General features: G+C 37.7%; 1 protein-coding gene across 1 annotated transcript in view; it reads right to left on the bottom strand.

Moving 5' to 3' along the window:
* The window catches only part of MTIF2 (mitochondrial translational initiation factor 2), a 168922-nt gene that overhangs the window by 145343 nt on the left and 1423 nt on the right, over positions 1–22156 (bottom strand). The window contains exons 2-3 of the mRNA XM_053712192.1: positions 17830–18061; positions 4874–4994 (exon numbers count right to left, since the gene is read on the bottom strand). Coding sequence (XP_053568167.1) covers positions 4874–4994; positions 17830–18054 — 346 coding nt within the window. The 5' untranslated portion in view covers positions 18055–18061. The remainder of the gene's footprint in view (positions 1–4873; positions 4995–17829; positions 18062–22156) is intronic.

The following is a 22156-nucleotide window of genomic DNA, read 5'->3' as shown; positions in this document are numbered from 1 at the left end:
AAAAACACTATGAATAAATATATCTCCACCATAGTTGCTATTATCTAATCCCAAAAAGGTTATCTGAATTGTTTGCTGGATTTTCTAAATGGGTAGATGTTGCAGAGATAATAGTATGTATGTAACCCCAATCTATTACTCCAGTCAATATTGTAGCCAGCTACTGTCTGGCTAAGCAAATAGTTTAGAGCACTAATATATTACTAAATTTGATACAGCAATCAAATATGTTTTAAGTAGTATACATATTTTTTTTAATTGATATTATTTTTAGACTATGCATCTATTTTAATTGGCATATTAAATAATCCTATACTCTGAAAGTTTTAGTTTTGAGGGGTCATGTGGTGTGTGTATGTTTTGCACCTGCATGTATGTGTATGTGGTGTGTGTCGGTTTGTATGTGTATGTTTGTGTCTGCATGTATGTGTGTGTTGTGGTATGCATGTGTATATAGTGTGTCTGCATGTATGTGTACGCTGTGTCTGCAAGTATGTGTAAGTATATCTGCAAGTATTTCATTTGTGTATAAACTGCCTGCTTAACTCACAATATTTTTATTTTATAATATATATATATATATATATATATATATATATATATATATATATATATATATATATATATATATATATATATATATATATAACAACAATTAAAATTATGGGGAGGTGAAAAGTGAGTTTAAAATCCTCCACTAAATACAAAATATAGAGAAAATAACTCATTGTATAAACCATTTACAAATCTAAACAAGTCAGAAGACTTGCAGTTTCTGGGTTTATAGCAAGTCTTCTGACTTGTTTAGATTTGTAAATGGTTTATACAATGAGTTATTTTCTCTATATTTTATATATATATATATATATATATATATATATATATATATATATATATATATATATATATATATATATATATATATCTATATCTATATGAGTTGAAGGGAAAACCAGCTAGAGCATAGTTGGCTGGCTTGGAGAGGGCGTGGCTAGGTTGGAGGGGGCGGGGTTGGGCTGGTCTATACAAATTTCCAGGGCTGGTCTAATTTCCCAGTCCGGCCCTGCAGTTGAAGGCGGGAGTGGTTGGTTCAAGCTGCAAGCAGGAGCAGCCCAACGCACAGCACCTTGCTTGCTCCTCCCTCAAACGGAAGTCAGCTACTCAGATCATTTTATTTTGAAACAAACTATAGCATATTATTATTAAAAGTTCCTTTTTAAATAACAAATATTAGTAATCTATTAAATTAACTTAGCAAAAAAAATAAACCAAAGGAGTTCCAGCAAGAAACAAGAGTGCTGGTTGAGTAAAAACAGACTTTTATTAGGACATAATAAAACAAGTACAAAAATAGGCAGACTCCTAACAAACGAATGGGAGTATCAAAAATAGGTCTGACCGGTTTCAGCCAAGCTGGCTGTAGTCATAGACATGTAATTTTGTTTCTTGCTGGAACTCCTTTGGATTATTTTTTTGCTATTCTATATGGAGTACTGGGTATCCATTCCTACATCACAGTTCACAGCAAGTCTGGACTGCCTTGCCGGGTGACGTCACAGCCGGAGGAGGAGTTAAGTGGCGTGCCACTACAGTGGAGACCAGCTGAGCAGAGTTGGAGCCGCATACACAGCGCCAGAGACCGCAGTTGAAGCACTTAAGGGCACAATCTAATGGAGCACGAAGACCGGGTAGTGAGTAACAGATGATTACTACTTATTACGACTTGGGGCACATTGCATGATATTGTACAGGGTTGTTGTAACCACTGAATGTGGGCCCGGCTATTTTGCATAATTATAACTTTTCCAGCCAATTGGAACCTGTTTTTTTCTGACATTTGTTACCTACCTTTCTATATGGACTTTATACATTTGCTATGAATGACAAATCTGCCTGCCATACATGCTTCCTACGCCTGCCTCTATACTAACAGCAATGAATAGCATTTGAGCGACTGGTGTGGTATTTGCAGCCTGCCTTTGAATGAGGATCACACGCTCTGCATTTCCTTTGCTAGATTACATATAACAGGGTCTGTGGTTTGAATGATTCATCACACCTAAGTGTAATTACAAGCATCTATATATGCGGGACCTGGTATTTCCTGACATCTGCAGCCTGATATTATTATTCACTCATATATCATCTCTACACGCTTCCTTGCTTTGCCTTGCCTTGCTTTGCTCTGTTACATGATGCTGTGATTCTCTAACGTATAAATGCTCTTTATGTGCTATATAAGAAGTGGTGATATTAACCCCTAAGAGCCTAACTCACTCTGCATGTTGCGACTGTAACAGCTTGGTCTCCACTCATGCCTGCACCATTTGTTTGTTCTCTGTTCTACCTATTAAATTAACTTGTTTAGAATAAATAATTTTCGAGCAGACTGAACAACCCACTCTTAAAATCACATGCTCTTACGGGTTAGATAATGGTCCTTTAAGATAATCGACCTGCAGTACTGTGTGTTTAAGCTGGACAATGGGGTTAAAGACACAGTAGAAGTAACGCCTGGTCCCAAGCGGAAAAAGTCACAGATTTAATCAGCAGTGCTAGTTGCATATTTGAGTTGTGTAACTAGTACTGCTTATTGGATCAGCAGCGAGTTCTGCTCGGGACAAGCAGTGCACCTTAAGTTCCAACTGGTATTTCTATTATGTGTTTAAAGAGACAGACTAGTCAAAATTTAACTTTTACCCCATCCCTTCCTTCCCCTTCTGGACCACCCCCTACCTCCCTTTTTCTACTGGATAGTCTACCCTTAATGTTATTGCATTAAATAAAGTAACCATGTGGTCACTGTGATTAACTATCACAGTGATCACATGACTGGCCTGGGTTTAGAACAGACTGCTTCAGTTGCGAGCCAAGATCTAGGGCTGTAGGCGAGTCAGGAACTGCGGGGAATCACCTGTGAAGTGGCCAAAAAGGAAGGACATACCATTACATCACAAGGGTCCTTAAGACTTGGTGTTTTTGTGACACAATGGTGCGTCTGTTTGGCCAAAGGGGCTATACAAAAACATTGTTTACACACTATATTTAAATAATTTGGAACTCATGTTGCTAGCAAAATTTACAGGGCTTTAATATTGCAGAGCAATCATAGATCAATCATAGGTGAAATATGAGATTCACTGTATCACTGCCCTACACACAGACAGACAATCTCATGATAGCCGCATGCACCCCAGGCCTCCTATGAAAAATGATACCCATTTGTACAAGAATACATACATTAGACATGAATATGGAATAAAAAACAACATAATATTACTTGTGAAACGGAATAGAGTTTATTCTAAACACAAATTATTTTTAATTTGATGGGAATTTATATCTACATATTATGGGGACAGCTTTGGGCACAAGGTTTGCCCCCAGATACATCAATTTATTTATGGGCCTGGGGGAAAGTGATTTCCTCGCCCGCCACCACCAGCTGGGGACAAACCTTGTGCTCTATAAAAGATACATAGACGATATCCTCATGAACTGGAAAGGACAGAACGATTTATTAGAAATATTTCTGTCTGATATGAATAATAACAATATGGGGCTACAGTTCACTAGTGCACATAGCCAAGACAAGATTACATTTTTAGATTTGATGTAAATAGCTACAATAAAGTAAACACTGTTTTTATTTTACATTTAGCGTACACTGCATATGTTTTTTATCCTATCCTTAAACAAGTGTGCTTAAAGAAATTTACAGTTGTGAAATTAGAATATTTATTAGAACTCCATACGCCCCCTTATGACATTTTGGACATTGTACAAACATACATACAACATAATCTGTATGTAACAATTTTTACATTACAGACTGCATAACATCTCCCCATTGTAGAATATTACTAAAACCATATCATCATCTACAGGGTGGCAGACATACCATGACCCAGTGATCATTGAGCCACATGCCCAGGGCAAATAAGCAAAACCTCCTCTTAACCAAAAGACAACTTATTAATGACTAAATTGCATTAACTGTAGTTATCAGCAAACACACTACTGATTACAAAATGCCATCATGCTGAAGATGTATCAAAGCACCATCGCCACATCTTCTCGCCTGCTGGTCTAGGCAGCCATGATAGAAACAGCAGCAGCATTACATCACATATTAAATGTGACATAAACACAATGCAAATAAATATTTACATCCACAATGATTAAAAAACTGATGCATTTACCAAACATTTAATAAACAAACATCAATATCACTTTGTGGAAATAACTAAACAAAATCCAGAAAAGGGAATAGCAGGGAAAATGGAGGCATTACATACCCATTATCCCAAACAACTGGGCATACAACATGACACCCATTATGTACTTTTAACAAGACAGGGGTCAACCATACATGCACAGGGCTGAGTAGACACAAAACACAGGTAACCAGCCAACAGAAGAATCCCTGAAACCATCCTGTGTGCTCTTGTAGAATCATGGCGTATGAGAGAGGGTTACCAGCAGGGGGAAGCCATTGACGGTCTACTAAAGTCCATAAATCGAGGGAAATTCGTCTCACTTGTGTACATATATCTTGGGGCTACATGCAAAGTCACAAGCTTGGGCCCTAACAACAGTAGGAGGTGGCTTGACCCTTGCAATACCAAGTATGCTGTTATGAATGCAGTCAAGTAATTTCCTTCTTTTGTCCACAATGCACACTTCTGTAGCTCAGCATACTTTATGTCAAACAAATAGAAATAGAACTGCTCTCAAGCAGGGAGGGATATATGTCAGGGCTGTGGCTCCCACCTTCTCAGACGTCTGAGTGAAGTTTCTACCTACACATGCGATCAGATGCTATAACCATAGGCGTACTGATAAGGGTCTATGAGAATAAGCAAACACTCACCAGCATCTTTATCCATAGCCTTTGCTAGATCACCAACAGTCATATTTTGCCATATTTCAACCTCCTGTTTTTCTTTCTTGGGTTTGATTGGGGACAACTTATTTTTCTTTGTAGATTGAATCTAAAAGGAAATCATTATAGCACCAAGAGGATAAGTCAATATCATCAGTCTGTGATTATCTATTATAGGTCTTAAACAGGAATACTTTTATCAAATTAAAATAGTAATACACAGATATTCATAGGTCTGTGGTTATGTAAATAAAAGTATACCTTATAGCCTAACACATGTCAACTTTTACCATTTATTTATAACAAAAACACAAAACATTCAAGTACAGTATCTACAAAAGCCTCAGAAAGATAGACATTTTCCATATCCCATGCAAAAGATATAAAACAACTGACACTAAACAAAAAGAAAATACATTAATACAGGAAATACCTCGTTTTAGTGCGTTTCACAGATATTGTGCTTTTGTGCCACTTTTCCAACATATATACACATATAAACAAATACACATGAATATACATATAAACAAATACACATGAATATACATATATACACATATAAACAAATACACATGAATATACACAAATACACATATATACACACACCTATATATACACACACCAGAAAAAAAATTATGACTCACTGAAAGCTCAGATGATAATTAGCATAAAAGTATTTTTTAATTAAGGTATGTACATTTTTGTTTTAGACATAATGCTAATGCACACTTAATATACTACAGTATGGTGTAAATATAACTTTTACATGCACTGGGAAAAATATATATATATATATATATATTTATTTTTGTTGCTATATTCACTGAATTTGGTGGTCTGGAACTAAACCCGCAAGGTACACCAGTAATTATCTTGATGTGCGCACATTACACATATATATACATACATATATATACATACATATATATACATATATATATATTTCTTCTGTTAAGTGTGATCAGTCCACGGGTCATCATTACTTCTGGGATATTACTCCTCCCCAACAGGAAGTGCAAGAGGATTCACCCAGCAGAGCTGCATATAGCTCCTCCCCTCTACGTCACTCCCAGTCATTCTCTTGCACCCAACGACTAGATAGGATGTGTGAGAGGACTATGGTGATTATACTTAGTTTTATATCTTCAATCAAAAGTTTGTTATTTTAAAATAGCACCGGAGTGTGTTATTACCTCTCTGGCAGAGTTTGAAGAAGAATCTACCAGAGTTTTTGCTATGATTTTAGCCGGAGTAGTTAAGATCATATTGCTGTTTCTCGGCCATCTGAGGAGAGGTAAACTTCAGATCAGGGGACAGCGGGCAGATGAATCTGCATAGAGGTATGTAGCAGCTTTTATTTTCTGACAATGGAATTGATGAGAAAATCCTGCCATACCGATATAATGTCATGTATGTATACTTTACACTTCAGTATTCTGGGGAATGGTACTTCACTAGAATTACACTGTAAGAATTACATAAAATTATGTTTAACGTTTTTGCTGGAATGTAAAATCGTTTTCATTTGCTGAGGTACTGAGTGAATAAATGTTTGGGCACTATTTTTCCACTTGGCAGTTGCTTAATCTTCTTTCTGACAGTTTCTGTTCTCTCTCACTGCTGTGTGTGAGGGGGAGGGGCCGTTTTTTGGCGCTTTTGCTACGCATCAAATATTTCAGTCAGCAGCTCATTGTATTTCCTGCATGATCGGGTTCATCTCTACAGAGCTCAGGGGTCTTCAAAACTTATTTTGAGGGAGGTAATTTCTCTCAGCAGAGCTGTGAGAATTATAGTTGACTGAAATAAAAAAAAAACAAAAAAAAAAAAAAAAGTTTATTCTGTAATTTGTTTCCTGCTTTCAGAATTTGTTATCTTTGCTAATGGGATTAAACCTTTGCTAAAGTTGTGTTGTTTACACTATAACTGTTTTCAATTTATTAATTTTCAACTGTCATAGATCTTCTGTGCTTCTTAAAGGCACAGTACGTTTTTAATATTATTCTAATTGAATTGTATTCCAAGTTGCAAGTTTATTTGCTAGTGTGTTAAACATGTCTGATTCAGAGGATGATACCTGTGTCATTTGTTGCAATGCCAAAGTGGAGCCCAATAGAAATTTATGTACTAACTGTATTGATGCTACTTTAAATAAAAGTCAATCTGTACAAATTGAACAAATTTCACCAAACAACGAGGGGAGAGTTATGCCGACTAACTCGCCTCACGTGTCAGTACCTGCATCTCCCGATCGGGAGGTGCGTGATATTGTAGCGCCGAGTACATCTGGGCGGCCATTACAAATCACATTACAGGATATGGCTACTGTTATGACTGAAGTTTTGGCTAAATTAGCGGAACTAAGAGGTAAGCGTGATCACTCTGGGGTGAGAACAGAGTGCGCTGATAATATTAGGGCCATGTCAGACACTGCGTCACAGGTGGCAGAACATGAGGACGGAGAACTTCATTCTGTGGGTGACGGTTCTGATCCAAACAGACTGGATTCAGATATTTCAAATTTTAAATTTAAACTGGAAAACCTCCGTGTATTACTAGGGGAGGTGTTAGCGGCTCTGAATGATTGTAACACAGTTGCAATACCAGAGAAAATGTGTAGGTTGGATAAATATTTTGCGGTACCGGTGAGTACTGAGGTTTTTCCTATACCTAAGAGACTTACTGAAATTGTTACTAAGGAGTGGGATAGACCCGGTGTGCCGTTCTCACCCCCTCCGATATTTAGAAAAATGTTTCCAATAGACGCCACCACACGGGACTTATGGCAAACGGTCCCTAAGGTGGAGGGAGCAGTTTCTACTTTAGCTAAGCGTACCACTATCCCGGTGGAGGATAGCTGTGCTTTTTCAGATCCAATGGATAAAAAATTAGAGGGTTACCTTAAGAAAATGTTTGTTCAACAAGGTTTTATATTGCAACCCCTTGCATGCATTGCGCCGATCACGGCTGCAGCGGCATTCTGGATTGAGTCTCTGGAAGAGAACATTAGTTCAGCTACTCTGGACGACATTACGGACAGGCTTAGAGTCCTTAAACTAGCTAATTCATTCATTTCGGAGGCCGTAGTACATCTTACTAAACTTACGGCGAAGAATTCAGGATTCGCCATTCAGGCACGCAGGGCGCTGTGGCTAAAATCCTGGTCAGCTGATGTTACTTCTAAGTCTAAATTGCTTAATATACCTTTCAAAGGGCAGACCTTATTCGGGCCCGGGTTGAAAGAGATTATCGCTGACATTACAGGAGGTAAAGGCCATGCCCTGCCTCAGGACAAAGCCAAAGCTAAGGCTAGACAGTCTAATTTTCGTTCCTTTCGTAATTTCAAAGCTGGAGCAGCATCAACTTCCTCTGCACCAAGACAGGAAGGAGCTGTTGCTCGCTACAGACAAGGCTGGAAACCTAACCAGTCCTGGAACAAGGGCAAGCAGACCAGGAAACCTGCTGCTGCCCCTAAAACAGCATGAATTGAGGGCCCCCGATCCGGGATCGGATCTAGTGGGGGGCAAACTTTCTCTCTTCGCCCAGGCTTGGGCAAGAGATGTCCAGGATCCCTGGGCGCTAGAGATAATATCTCAGGGATACCTTCTGGACTTCAAATACTCTCCTCCAAGAGAGAGATTTCATCTGTCAAGGTTGTCAACAATCCAGACAAAGAAAGAGGCGTTTCTACGCTGCGTACAAGAGCTCTTGTTAATGGGAGTAATCCATCCTGTTCCACGATCGGAACAGGGACAGGGGTTTTACTCAAATCTGTTTGTGGTTCCCAAAAAAGAGGGAACTTTCAGACCAATCCTGGACTTAAAGATCCTAAACAAATTCCTAAGAGTTCCATCGTTCAAGATGGAGACTATTCGGACAATTTTACCTATGATCCAAGAGGGTCAGTACATGACCACTGTAGATTTAAAAGATGCCTACCTTCACATACCGATTCACAAAGATCATTACCGGTACCTAAGGTTTGCCTTCCTAGACAGGCATTACCAGTTTGTGGCTCTTCCATTCGGATTGGCTACAGCTCCAAGAATCTTCACAAAGGTTCTGGGTGCTCTTCTGGCGGTACTAAGACCGCGGGGAATCTCGGTAGCTCCATACCTAGACGACATTCTGATTCAAGCTTCAAGCTTTCAAACTGCCAAGTCTCATACAGAGTTAGTACTGGCATTTCTAAGGTCACATGGATGGAAGGTGAACGAAAAGAAAAGTTCACTCGTTCCACTCTCAAGAGTTCCCTTCCTGGGGACTCTTATAGATTCTGTAGAAATGAAGATTTACCTGACAGAGGACAGGCAAACAAGACTTCAAAGTGCTTGCCGCACCCTTCATTCCATTCAACACCCGTCAGTGGCTCAATGCATGGAGGTAATCGGCTTAATGGTAGCGGCAATGGACATAGTACCCTTTGCACGCTTACACCTCAGACCACTGCAACTGTGCATGCTAAGTCAGTGGAATGGGGATTACTCAGACTTATCCCCTTCTCTGAATCTGGATCAAGAGACCAGAAATTCTCTTCTATGGTGGCTTTCTCGGCCACATCTGTCCAGGGGGATGCCATTCAGCAGACCAGACTGGACAATTGTAACAACAGACGCCAGCCTTCTAGGTTGGGGTGCCGTCTGGAATTCTCTGAAGGCTCAGGGACAATGGAGTCAGGAGGAGAGTCTCCTGCCAATAAACATTCTGGAATTGAGAGCAGTTCTCAATGCCCTCCTGGCTTGGCCCCAGTTGACAACTCGGGGGTTCATCAGGTTTCAGTCGGACAACATCACGACTGTAGCTTACATCAACCATCAGGGAGGGACAAGAAGCTCCCTAGCTATGATGGAAGTATCAAAGATAATTCGCTGGGCAGAGTCTCACTCTTGCCACCTGTCAGCAATCCACATCCCGGGAGTGGAGAACTGGGAGGCGGATTTCTTAAGTCGTCAGACTTTTCATCCGGGGGAGTGGGAACTCCATCCGGAGGTCTTTGCCCAAATACTTCGACGTTGGGGCAAACCAGAGATAGATCTCATGGCGTCTCGACAGAACGCCAAGCTTCCTCGTTACGGGTCCTGATCCAGGGATCCAGGAGCAGTCCTGATAGATGCCCTGACAGCACCTTGGGACTTCAGGATGGCTTACGTGTTTCCACCCTTCCCGATGCTTCCTCGATTGATTGCCAGAATCAAACAAGAGAGAGCATCAGTGATTCTAATAGCTCCTGCGTGGCCACGCAGGACTTGGCATGCAGACCTGGTGGACATGTCATCCTGTCCACCTTGGTCTCTACCTCTGAAACAGGACCTTCTGATACAGGGTCCCTTCAAACATCAAAATCTAACTTCTCTGAAGCTGACTGCTTGGAAATTGAACGCTTGATTTTATCAAGACGTGGGTTTTCCGAGTCAGTTATTGATACCTTAATACAGGCTAGGAAGCCTGTTACCAGAAAGATTTACCATAAGATATGGCGTAAATACCTATATATTGGTGTGAATCCAAAGGTTACTCTTGGAGTAAGGTTAGGATTCCTAGGATATTGTCTTTTCTACAAGAAGGTTTAGAAAAGGGTTTATCTGCTAGTTCATTAAAGGGACAGATCTCAGCTCTGTCCATTCTGTTACACAAACGTCTGTCAGAAGTTCCTGACGTCCAGGCTTTTTGTCAGGCTTTGGCCAGGATTAAGCCTGTGTTTAAAACTGTTGCTCCACCATGGAGTTTAAACCTTGTTCTTAATGTTTTACAGGGCGTTCCGTTTGAACCCCTTCATTCCATTGATATAAAGTTGTTATCTTGGAAAGTTCTATTTTTAATGGCTATTTCCTCGGCTCGAAGAGTCTCTGAATTATCAGCCTTACATTGTGATTCTCCTTATTTGATTTTTCATTCGGATAAGGTAGTTCTGCGTACTAAACCTGGGTTCTTACCTAAGGTAGTTACTAACAGGAATATCAATCAAGAGATTGTTGTTCCTTCCTTGTGCCCAAATCCTTCTTCGAAGAAGGAACGTCTACTGCACAACCTGGATGTAGTCCGCGCTCTAAAATTTTACTTACAGGCAACTAAGGAATTTCGACAAACGTCTTCTCTATTTGTCGTTTACTCTGGGCAGAGGAGAGGTCAAAAAGCTTCTGCTACCTCTCTTTCTTTTTGGCTTCGTAGCATAATTCGTTTAGCTTATGAGACTGCTGGACAGCAGCCTCCTGAAAGAATTACAGCTCATTCTACTAGAGCTGTGGCTTCCACTTGGGCCTTCAAGAATGAGGCCTCTGTTGAGCAGATTTGCAAGGCTGCAACTTGGTCTTCGCTTCATACTTTTTCCAAATTTTACAAATTTGACACTTTTGCTTCATCGGAAGCTATTTTTGGGAGAAAGGTTCTTCAGGCAGTGGTTCCTTCTGTATAAAGAGCCTGCCTATCCCTCCCGTTATCCGTGTACTTTTGCTTTGGTATTGGTATCCCAGAAGTAATGATGACCCGTGGACTGATCACACTTAACAGAAGAAAACATAATTTATGCTTACCTGATAAATTCCTTTCTTCTGTAGTGTGATCAGTCCACGGCCCGCCCTGTTTTTAAGGCAGGTAAATATTTTTTAATTTATACTCCAGTCACCACTTCACCCTTGGCTTTTCCTTTCTCGTTGGTCCTTGGTCGAATGACTGGGAGTGACGTAGAGGGGAGGAGCTATATGCAGCTCTGCTGGGTGAATCCTCTTGCACTTCCTGTTGGGGAGGAGTAATATCCCAGAAGTAATGATGACCCGTGGACTGATCACACTACAGAAGAAAGGAATTTATCAGGTAAGCATAAATTATGTTTATATATATATATATATATATATATATATATATACACACACACACACACACATTAGATATATATATATATATATATATGATATGTGATACAAAAAGTACACAAAATTCACTTAGTGTATAACAGAATAAAAATAAAAAAGTGATTGATTTAAAATTACAAAATATTTAAGGAATTATATATTCCAATTTAAGGATGTGTGTGATCCGTGTGGTTTCTCCTTCCTCTTGGTAAATTAGGATTTCCTTCAAACCTCCAAAATAAAAATAGTTACAATATAGTGCAATATGTTTGATAACAAAGATATTATTCACACCGGTGGTCCCTTAAAAATTTATAGTTACTCGGGTATCTATTCCACTTTCTGTTATTAGTGGGAGCGGTATAACAAATTTGTAATGGACTTGTGGTAAAATAGCCTGCAAAATGGCTTAAGCTTAACCCCAATCCAATAAATGTCAAACCCTCGATACCTGTCTTGGTAACCAAATTGTTTTAGAGGCGTGGTGGCAATAGAGATTCCAAAGTACGTTTCGCCGTAAGCGTACGGCTTTTTCAAGGTAGTGGATGGTGTGCGTCTCCTCTCCCAAGGAATATATAGGGTGAATGATGATCCTATTGGTTGTTACAAATGATGTCATCAAATCATGTGTGGATTTCAATGTCACCTGGTTATGTTTGAAAGTTTTGTCCACCATCTTTGATAAGGGCAAGAGTTCTTCATATATGTTTGAAAGTTCCGTCCGCCATATTTGATAAGGGCAAGAGTTTCCCATATGGGAAAATGCCGTCCGCCATCTTTGATTTGGGCAGAAGTGTTCATGTTAATAATTTCATCTACGAAATCCATTAACGGACCAAAAGGATCATATTTATGAGTTTAAAATCATATCTGTTGTTAATTATAGTAAGGAAAAAGTACAATAAATCCCAGAAAGTTATTTTATATTGTTAAAAGTACCAATAGTATTAGTATACCAGTAGCATTCTTTTGCTTTACTGATATATGTAAAATACATAGTAATACATGATTTTTATGACTATTGCTAATAATTTTGCTTTGCAAGTATGTCCATGAAAATTCACAATACATGGATTGTATACCATATGTAAATACTGTACAGTTGTTAAACAGTTATTTTAAATTCTTAAAATAATGATTGTGTTGCTGTCTCGTTTTACTACATCATATATATTCACAATTGTTAAAATAGACCTATCCAGCATTTTTTGTTAAATGAAATGCTGTTGTATCTAAATGATGTCTGACTATTGTGATAGACCTTTCAGCATTTGAGTTGTCTCTAAATAATGACTATTATATTATCCTACAATGTATAACAAAAATTGGTGAGCTGCTTGTTTATAGTGATTACATAATAATACTTATACAGACCGACATATAGAAAAGGGGAACCTATCTCCAATAGATAGTGAATATTGAAGAAAATTAAAATAAAATTACAGAAAAATGTAATTAATTGAGAAAATGATGAAGTACAAAATCCTTGTTCAAACCATGAGGTATTAGAGTGTTTAGGATGTATATCCATTCCATCTCTAATTGTCCAAGATCTTGTAATCTATCACCTCCTCTCCAATGTTGATGGACTTTTCTAATCCCTATAAATTCCAAATCCATAGGATTTCTATAGTGTACTTTATCAAAATGAGCTGAAACTGAATGTTTTTTTAAGCCAGTTTTTATGTTATATACATGCTCGTCGATCCTGGTTTTCAGTAGTCAAGTGGTTCTACCTACATATAATAAATTGCAGGTACAACGTAACAGGTATATAACATATTTACTGTTACAGGTGATAAGATATTTTATATCAAATTTTCTTCCATCATTGACTGTATATTGTTTTCTAACTTTTTCTGTTTTTATGGTAATCTGACATGCATTACATGAATGGCATTAGGAAGAACCAATTTGTGCTGTGTGTAACCAGTCCATGTTTTTATCTTTTATATAGCTCCTTGTCAATTGGTCTTTAATGTTGGGTACCTTTCTACAGACAATATTGGGCCTTTCCTCTAACATGGTTTCCAATACCGGGTCCCTGAATAGTATTTTCCAATGTTTATTGATAATGTCTTTTATCTGGTTATATTGTGAACTGTGTCTCAACACCATAGGACCTAAAGACTTATTTGCAATACTCATTGGATTCTTATCTTTATATTTTAAAAGATTTTTCCTTTCCATTCTTTCAAACGTCTTCTATGGTTTTTTCAATAGCTGTTACCTGGTAGTTCTTTTCTATAAATCTTTTTTTTAAGTATTTCTGCCTGTTCTACGTATTTTTTATTTTATTTGCAATTCCTCTTAAAGGGACACTGAACCCCAAATTTTTCTTTTGTGATTCAGATAGAGCATGAATTTTTAAGCAACTTTCTAATTTACTCCTATTACTCCTGGTTGGCTCTTCTAAGTGTGAGTAGCCCCATGGAGGGACCACTGGTGTGAATAATATATTTGTTATCAAACATATTGCACTATATTGATAGAGATATATATATATATATATATATATATATATATATATATATATATATATATATATATATATACACATACATACATACAGGGAGTGCAGAATAATTAGGCAAATGAGTATTTTGACCACATCATCCTCTTTATGCATGTTGTCTTACTCCAAGCTGTATAGGCTCGAAAGCCTACTACCAATTAAGCATATTAGGTGATGTGCATCTCTGTAATGAGAAGGGGTGTGGTCTAATGACATCAACACCCTATATCAGGTGTGCATAATTATTAGGCAACTTCCTTTCCTTTGGCAAAATGGGTCAAAAGAAGGACTTGACAGGCTCAGAAAAGTAAAAAATAGTGAGATATCTTGCAGAGGGATGCAGCACTTTTAAAATTGCAAAGCTTCTGAAGCGTGATCATCGACCAATCAAGTGTTTTATTCAAAATAGTCAACAGGGTCGCAAGAAGCGTGTGGAAAAACCAAGGCGCAAAATAACTGCCCATGAACTGAGAAAAGTCAAGCGTGCAGCTGCCAAGATGCCACTTGCCACCAGTTTGGCCATATTTCAGAGCTGCAACATCACTGGAGTGCCCAAAAGCACAAGGTGTGCAATACTCAGAGACATGGTCAAGGTAAGAAAGGCTGAAAGACGACCACCACTGAACAAGACACACAAGCTGAAACGTCAAGACTGGGCCAAGAAATATCTCAAGACTGATTTTTCTAAGGTTTTATGGACTGATGAAATGAGAGTGAGTCTTGATGGGCCAGATGGATGGGCCCGTGGCTGGATTGGTAAAGGGCAGAGAGCTCCAGTCCGACTCATACGCCAGCAGGGTGGAGGTGGAGTACTGGTTTGGGCTGGTATCATCAAAGATGAGCTTGTGGGGCCTTTTCGGGTTGAGGATGGAGTCAAGCTCAACTCCCAGTCCTACTGCCAGTTTCTGGAAGACACCTTCTTCAAGCAGTGGTACAGGAGGAAGTCTGCATCCTTCAAGAAAAACATGATTTTCATGCAGGACAATGCTCCATCACACGCTTCCAAGTACTCCACAGCGTGGCTGGCAAGAAAGGGTATAAAAGAAGAAAATCTAATGACATGGCCTCCTTGTTCACCTGATCTGAACCCCATTGAGAACCTGTGGTCCATCATCAAATGTGAGATTTACAAGGAGGGAAAACAGTACACCTCTCTGAACAGTGTCTGGGAGGCTGTGGTTGCTGCTGCACGCAATGTTGATGGTGAACAGATCAAAACACTGACAGAATCCATGGATGGCAGGCTTTTGAGTGTCCTTGCAAAGAAAGGTGGCTATATTGGTCACTGATTTGTTTTTGTTTTGTTTTTGAATGTCAGAAATGTATATTTGTGAATGTTGAGATGTTATATTGGTTTCACTGGTAAAAATAAATAATTGAAATGGGTATATAATTGTTTTTTGTTAAGTTGCCTAATAATTATGCACAGTAATAGTCACCTGCACACACAGATATCCCCCTAAAATAGCTAAAACTAAAAACAAACTAAAAACTACTTCCAAAAATATTCAGCTTTGATATTAATGAGTTTTTTGGGTTCATTGAGAACATGGTTGTTGTTGTTCAATAATAAAATTAATCCTCAAAAATACAACTTGCCTAATAATTCTGCACTCCCTGTGTATATATATATATATATATATATATATATATATATATATATATATATATATATATATATATATATATATATATATATATATATATATATATATATATATATATATATATATATATATATATATATATATATAGTCAGAATTCTTCAGCAAAAATATATTATCACAAAAATCTGTACTCATAACATGTTGGCATGCATCAATTACGTCTTACACACAGAAACCAATTAAATAAATAAATATGACCAGTCTATGTCCTATTGTTCAGCTGTAGGGTTTTAGCTAAAGCATTTTTATAAAACAATGCTAGACAAATACCAGAGGCCAGAAACCTACAACATCTAGAAAAATACGCACTGACAGACGCTAATATGTGGTTTCATCCAACAGTCACTGCAACACTTTATGCACAGTGCACCAGCACAGCTGCTTGTCACTTCTGTTCAGCTTCTGCATGTGCACTTGGCAGTCAGACTCAACACTTTCCACCTTTCTTGTTCCCTTCATCACTTTACTCACGGCACGGACAATCAGGGGTAGCTACCACAAGTAAGGGGTAATAAAAGGGGTTAAAAACACACAGGTACAAAACCCTATTTCCAAACTGCTTGGGACCAGAAAATGTTTGAATTTCGGAATAGTTTGGATTTTGGAATATTTCTATTTTTTGGCATCAGTAAAATGTGACAGCCTGGATGGGACCTACATGCTAGTTGCTCAAATCACACTAGGCCACTAGTTTTAAACCTGTCCTCACGCCTCCCCGAGAGGCCAGGTTTTCTGGATTACCTAGGATAAGGGCAGGTAAAACGGCCATGTTTACTAATCAGCTGATTATTTTATCTGTGCTCTAGTTCAGATATCCACAAAATGTGTCCTGTTAGGGAGGTCTGAGGACAGGATTAAAAACCAGTGCACTAGGCTAATGCGGTAATTCCTTATCCATACACTCAAACCATAGTGCCGCCCTCTGACAAGCCTTCAAATTGTTGTTTACTAAAAAACGAGCTATTCAAAAATCACTGTGTCTACTCTGACCAAACATTGCAGTATCACTTAAATCCCTGCATTTCGACCTCATCCCTGCATTTCGACCTCATAGCCATGTTGGGGGTTCACCACTGCATTGCTTGCTCAATGTTATGGTCTTCACACACATATAATATTATTTTGTTTGATTTTTTATTACATAAATTAAAACTGCATTAGGGAGTTGTTGTTTTTTAATAATAATAATAATAATAATAATAATGCATTGCTTTGCGGTTACTATCTGCAAAATCAAATTAGAGATATGTAGCAGGGTTAGCCATGAGAAGTTTGCAGAGTGATTTATCAGTTTTGAGAATTAGAAAAGCCACAATTTTCAGACCTAAATTACATAAAATTGGGGCAAAATAAACAAACATATATTGCACACTTGCTTTACTATACATAATTAAACATTTTATAATAAAATCTCAAGGTGTATACTATCCTTTTAAGAACATTTTAGTTTAGTTAAAGGGACACTGAAACCAATTTTTTCTTTCATGATTCAGATAGAGCATGACATTTTAAGCAACTTTGTAATTTACTCCTATTATCAAATTTTCTTCATTCTCTTGCTATCTTTATTTGAAATGCAAGAATGTAAGTTTAGATGCCAGCCCATTTTTGGTGAACAACCTGGGTTGTTCTTGCTGATTGGTGGATATATTCATCCACCAAAAAAAAGTGCTGTCCAGAGGCTGAACCAAAAAAAAGCTTAGATGCCTTCTTTTTCAAATAAAGATAGCAAGAGAACGAAGAAAAATTGATAATAGGAGTAAATTAGAAAGTTGCTTAAAATTGCATGCTCTATCTGAATCACAAAAGAAAAAATTTGGGTTGTGTCCTTTTAATATGGATTATACAAACATTGTTTGACATTTCAGATTGTGCCTCCAATGAGCAAATAAAATGTTGCTCTAAGTATTATACTACCTCTTTAGTTGACAAAAATCGGTATTGTGAGAGAGCCACTCTTATAAAGGTATCTGTTTGCCATAGCTGTGTGTGGTACTTGGCAGGACACACTGACTGTGGGCAGCAATGCAGAGGCTTCCATTGTATCCTGGCTGAATTTGGAAGGCACAGTGTGTGCAAGTGTCGGCAAATATTGTGAATCTGGACCAGTCGTTCTAACTGCAACAGGGCATTCCTGTTCATTTTCTTTCTGTGAACAAAAAGAAATCAACTATATATTACTATTTTAGATATAACTAAGCACTTTTAGAAAAAATAGATAAATGCTTAGCTGCTAGTCTGGCATACAGCTTAACCCCTTAATGACCGGACCATTTTTAAATTTTCTTACCCTTAATGACAACGGCTATTTTTAGATTTCTGCAGTGTTTGCGTTTAGCTGTAATTTTCCTCTTACTCGTTTACTGTACCCACACATATTATATACCGTTTTTCTCGTCATTAAATGGACTTTCTAAAGATACCATTATTTTCATCATATCTTATAATTTACTAAAAAAAAAAAATGATAAAATATGAGGAAAAAATGGAAAAAAAACACACTTTTTCTAACTTTGACCCCAAAAATCTGTTACACATCTACAATCACCAAAAAACACCCATGCTAAATAGCTTATAAATTTTGTCCTGAGTTGAGAAATACCCAATGTTTACACGTTCTTTGCTTTTTTTGCAATTTATGGGGCAATAAATACAAGTAGCACTTTGCTATTTCCAAACCACTTTTTTTCAAAATTAGCGCTAGTTACTTTGGAACCCTGATATCTGTCAGGAATACCTGAATATCCCTTGACATGTATATATTTTGTTTTAGAAGACATCCCAAAGTATTGATCTAGGCCCATTTTGGTATATTTCATGCCACCATTTCACCGCCAAATGCGATAAAAAAAAAAAAAAAGTTCACTTTTTCACAAATTTTGTCACAAACTTTAGGTTTCCCACTGAAATTATTTACAAACAGCTTCTGCAATTATGGCACAAATGGTTGTAAATGCTTCTCTGGGATCCCCTTTTTCAGAAATAACAGACTTATATGGCTTTGTGGTTGCTTTTTGGTAATTAGAAGGCCACTAAATGCCGCTGCGCACCACACATGTTTTATGCCCAGGAGTGAAGGGGTTAATTAGGGAGCTTGTAGGGTTAATTTTAGCTTTAGTGTAGTGTACAACCCCAAGTATTGATCTAGGCCCATTTTGGTATATTTTATGCCACCATTTCACCGCCAAATGCGAGCAAATAAAAAAAAAAAACTTTATATTTTTCACAATTTTAGGTTTCTCACTGAAATTATTTACAAACAGCTTGTGCTATTATGGCAGAAATTGATGTAAAAGCTTCTCTGGGATCCCCTTTGTTCAGAAATAGCAGACTTATATGGCTTTGGCGTTGCTTTTTGGTAATTAGAAGGCTGCTAAATGCTGCTGCGCACCACACGTGAATTATGCCCAGCAGTGAAGGGGTTAAATTAGGTAGCTTGTAGGGAGCTTGCAGGGTTAATTTTAGAGATCAGCCTCCCACCTGACACATCCCACCCCCTGATCCCTCCCAAACAGCTCTCTTCCCTCCCCCACCCCACAAAGTCTGCCAGTACTAAATAAGAGTTTTTTTTTTTTTTTAAATAAAAATTATAAAATATTTTAGTTGTGATGGACCCCTGCCTTAGCACCAACCTCCCTGATCCCCCCCTCCAGCTCTCTAACCCTCTCCCCTACCCAATTACCGCCATCTTGGGTACTGGCAGCTGTCTGCCAGTACCCAGTTTGGCCCCACAAACCAAACTATTTTAATTTTATTTATAACTTTTATTTGTATGTTTAATTATTTCTGCAGAGAGTGGCTCTCTCTGCATCGGAGGCTTGTAAAGGGGTATTGCAGGATGCCTCCATATCGAGGCATCACTGCAATACCCTCAGAGCTGCTGGAAGCGATTGTGATCACTTCCAGCACTCTGTTAGACAACTGACGTACCAGGTACGTCTATTGTCATTAACAGTTAGTTTTTGCATGACGTACCTGGTACGTCAGTTGTCATTAAGGGGTTAAAGGGATACTAAAAACATTTTTTTTTTCTTTCATGATTCAGATAGAGCATGCAATTTTAAGCAACTTTCCAATTTACTCCTATTATCAATTTGTCTTAGTTATCTTGCTATCTTTATTTAAAAAGCAGGAATTTAAAGCTTAGGAGCCAGCCCATTTTAGGTTCAGCACCCCGGATAGCGCTTGCTTATTGGTGGCTACATTTAGCAAACCAATAAGAAAGAATAACCCAGGTTCTTAACCAAAAATGGGCAGGCTCTTAAAGGGACATGAAACCCAAATTTTTTCTTTCGTGGTTTAGAAAGAGCATGCAATTTTAAACAACTTTCTAATTGACTTCTATTATCTAATCTGCTTCATTCTCTTGATATACTTTGTTGAAAAGCATATCTAGATAGGCTCAGTATTTGCTGACTGGTTGCTGCACATAGATGCCTCGTGTGATTGGCTCACCTATGTGCATTGCTATTTCTTCAACAAAGGATATCTAAAGAATGAAGCACATTAGATAATAGAAGTAAATTGGAATGTTGTTTAAAATTGTATTCTCTACTTGAATCATGAAAGAAAAAGTTTGGGTTTAGTGTCCCTTTAAGCTTTACATTCCTGTTTTTTTTTTTTAAATAAAGATAGCAAAAGAACAAATAAAAATTTGATAATAGGAGTAAATTAGAAAGTTGCTTAAAATTGCATGCTCTATCTGAATCATTAAAGAAAAAAATATGGGTTCAGTGTCGGAGATATAGAACCTACTTGATACTAAAAAGCTCAGTGTTCATAAACTAAAATGTATTGCAACCCTGGTCAAGGGTATGACTGACCAAAAGAATAACTCTAGTTACAACTTTGTACATTCTGTTATTTTGAATGTTGAAATGAAGTCAGAATTATAGTTAGATTGTTCATACAAAACTTTTAAATTTACTTCTATATTCAAATTTACTTTGTTTTCTTTGTATCCTTTGATGAAAAAGCATAGCTGGTTATTGGCTTCTACACACATATCTATGCCTCTTGACATGTGTAGGTATGTCCCTGCTTCAGCACAAATTTTTTTGAATTTAACTTTTTTTTAAAACTTTTTTTGGGGTTTCCGACTTTCCGCCTGCCTGCTACGAATATAACACGGGGTTGACATGTGATTGATACCTAGTGGGTTACAGATCATCTTAACCTATTGGCGCAGCTCAGTTGGTTACTGAAACTATTCCCATTGGTGACTTTGGCGGCACATTGGCCCCTGACAGCACGTGTTGTCTCCTCAATCAGCTCGTGACTCCATAGTGAGTGAATGGGACAGCAGTGTGTTTGCTGCACGGGCTGAACTGAAGTCGGAAGTCAAAGTGTTTTTTTTTTTTTTTTTTTAAGCTAGCTCCCAGTAGTGCATTGCTGCTCCTGCTCTTGATATATGGATAGGAAGTGGAAGCTTAAAAATGCTTAATGATAAAACGCGAGTGTCTTTATCTAATATTCCACCAAATATTCAGAAACTGTGTTCATCCCATCAACCTCATACATCCCATTAAAATAGCAATTAGCCATTGGTGTTATTAAACTTTCTTTTAATTCTGGCACATACTTACTGTTACTTGTAAATACATTTAGTTATTATATAATTTATGTATGTGTCTGTATCTCTTAAAAAAAGTTAGTTTAACCTTCTGTTTGCTAGTACAACTGAATTACTGTTTCTAAATGATGTAGGTCTAAAAAGTGTGTCACCAACATGAAAAGTTTGGAAAGCTCTGCTTTTAACACTTAAAGGGACATTCTGGTGAAAATGAAAATTTGCATAGATGAATTAAATCTTTGAATAGTAACATATTTGCAAAAACGCTTCTATTAAAAGTAGGGTTATACCGATACCATTTTTTTATGACCGAGTACAAGTACTGATACTTGTTTTCAAATACTCGCCGATACCAATTACTGATACTTTTTTTTTTATGTCATGTGACAGTTTACCAAGCACAATACAGACTAATTATTTAAGATTCCTTCTTTATAATTATAAAGGACTGTAATTCAAAAGACATTATGAAATAATAAAGAAAAACAAAAGTACTAATGGCACTGCTGAAAGTTGAGGATTAGGGTAGCCTATTAATCTCTGAATTTATAGATAAAATATACACAAGTTTGTGTCTATAACTCAGGCTTAATTACAACATGGCTGAGGTGCTGTGCACTTGTTTACTGAAACACACAAAATCAATCCTTGGATTGATAAATTGTACACCTA

The sequence above is a fragment of the Bombina bombina genome, chromosome 4 (genome assembly GCF_027579735.1).
Source record: "Bombina bombina isolate aBomBom1 chromosome 4, aBomBom1.pri, whole genome shotgun sequence".
NCBI classification, from domain to species: Eukaryota; Metazoa; Chordata; class Amphibia; order Anura; family Bombinatoridae; genus Bombina; species Bombina bombina.
The sequence above is the reverse complement of the archived record's forward strand: the minus strand, read 5'-3'. Positions and strand labels throughout refer to the sequence as shown.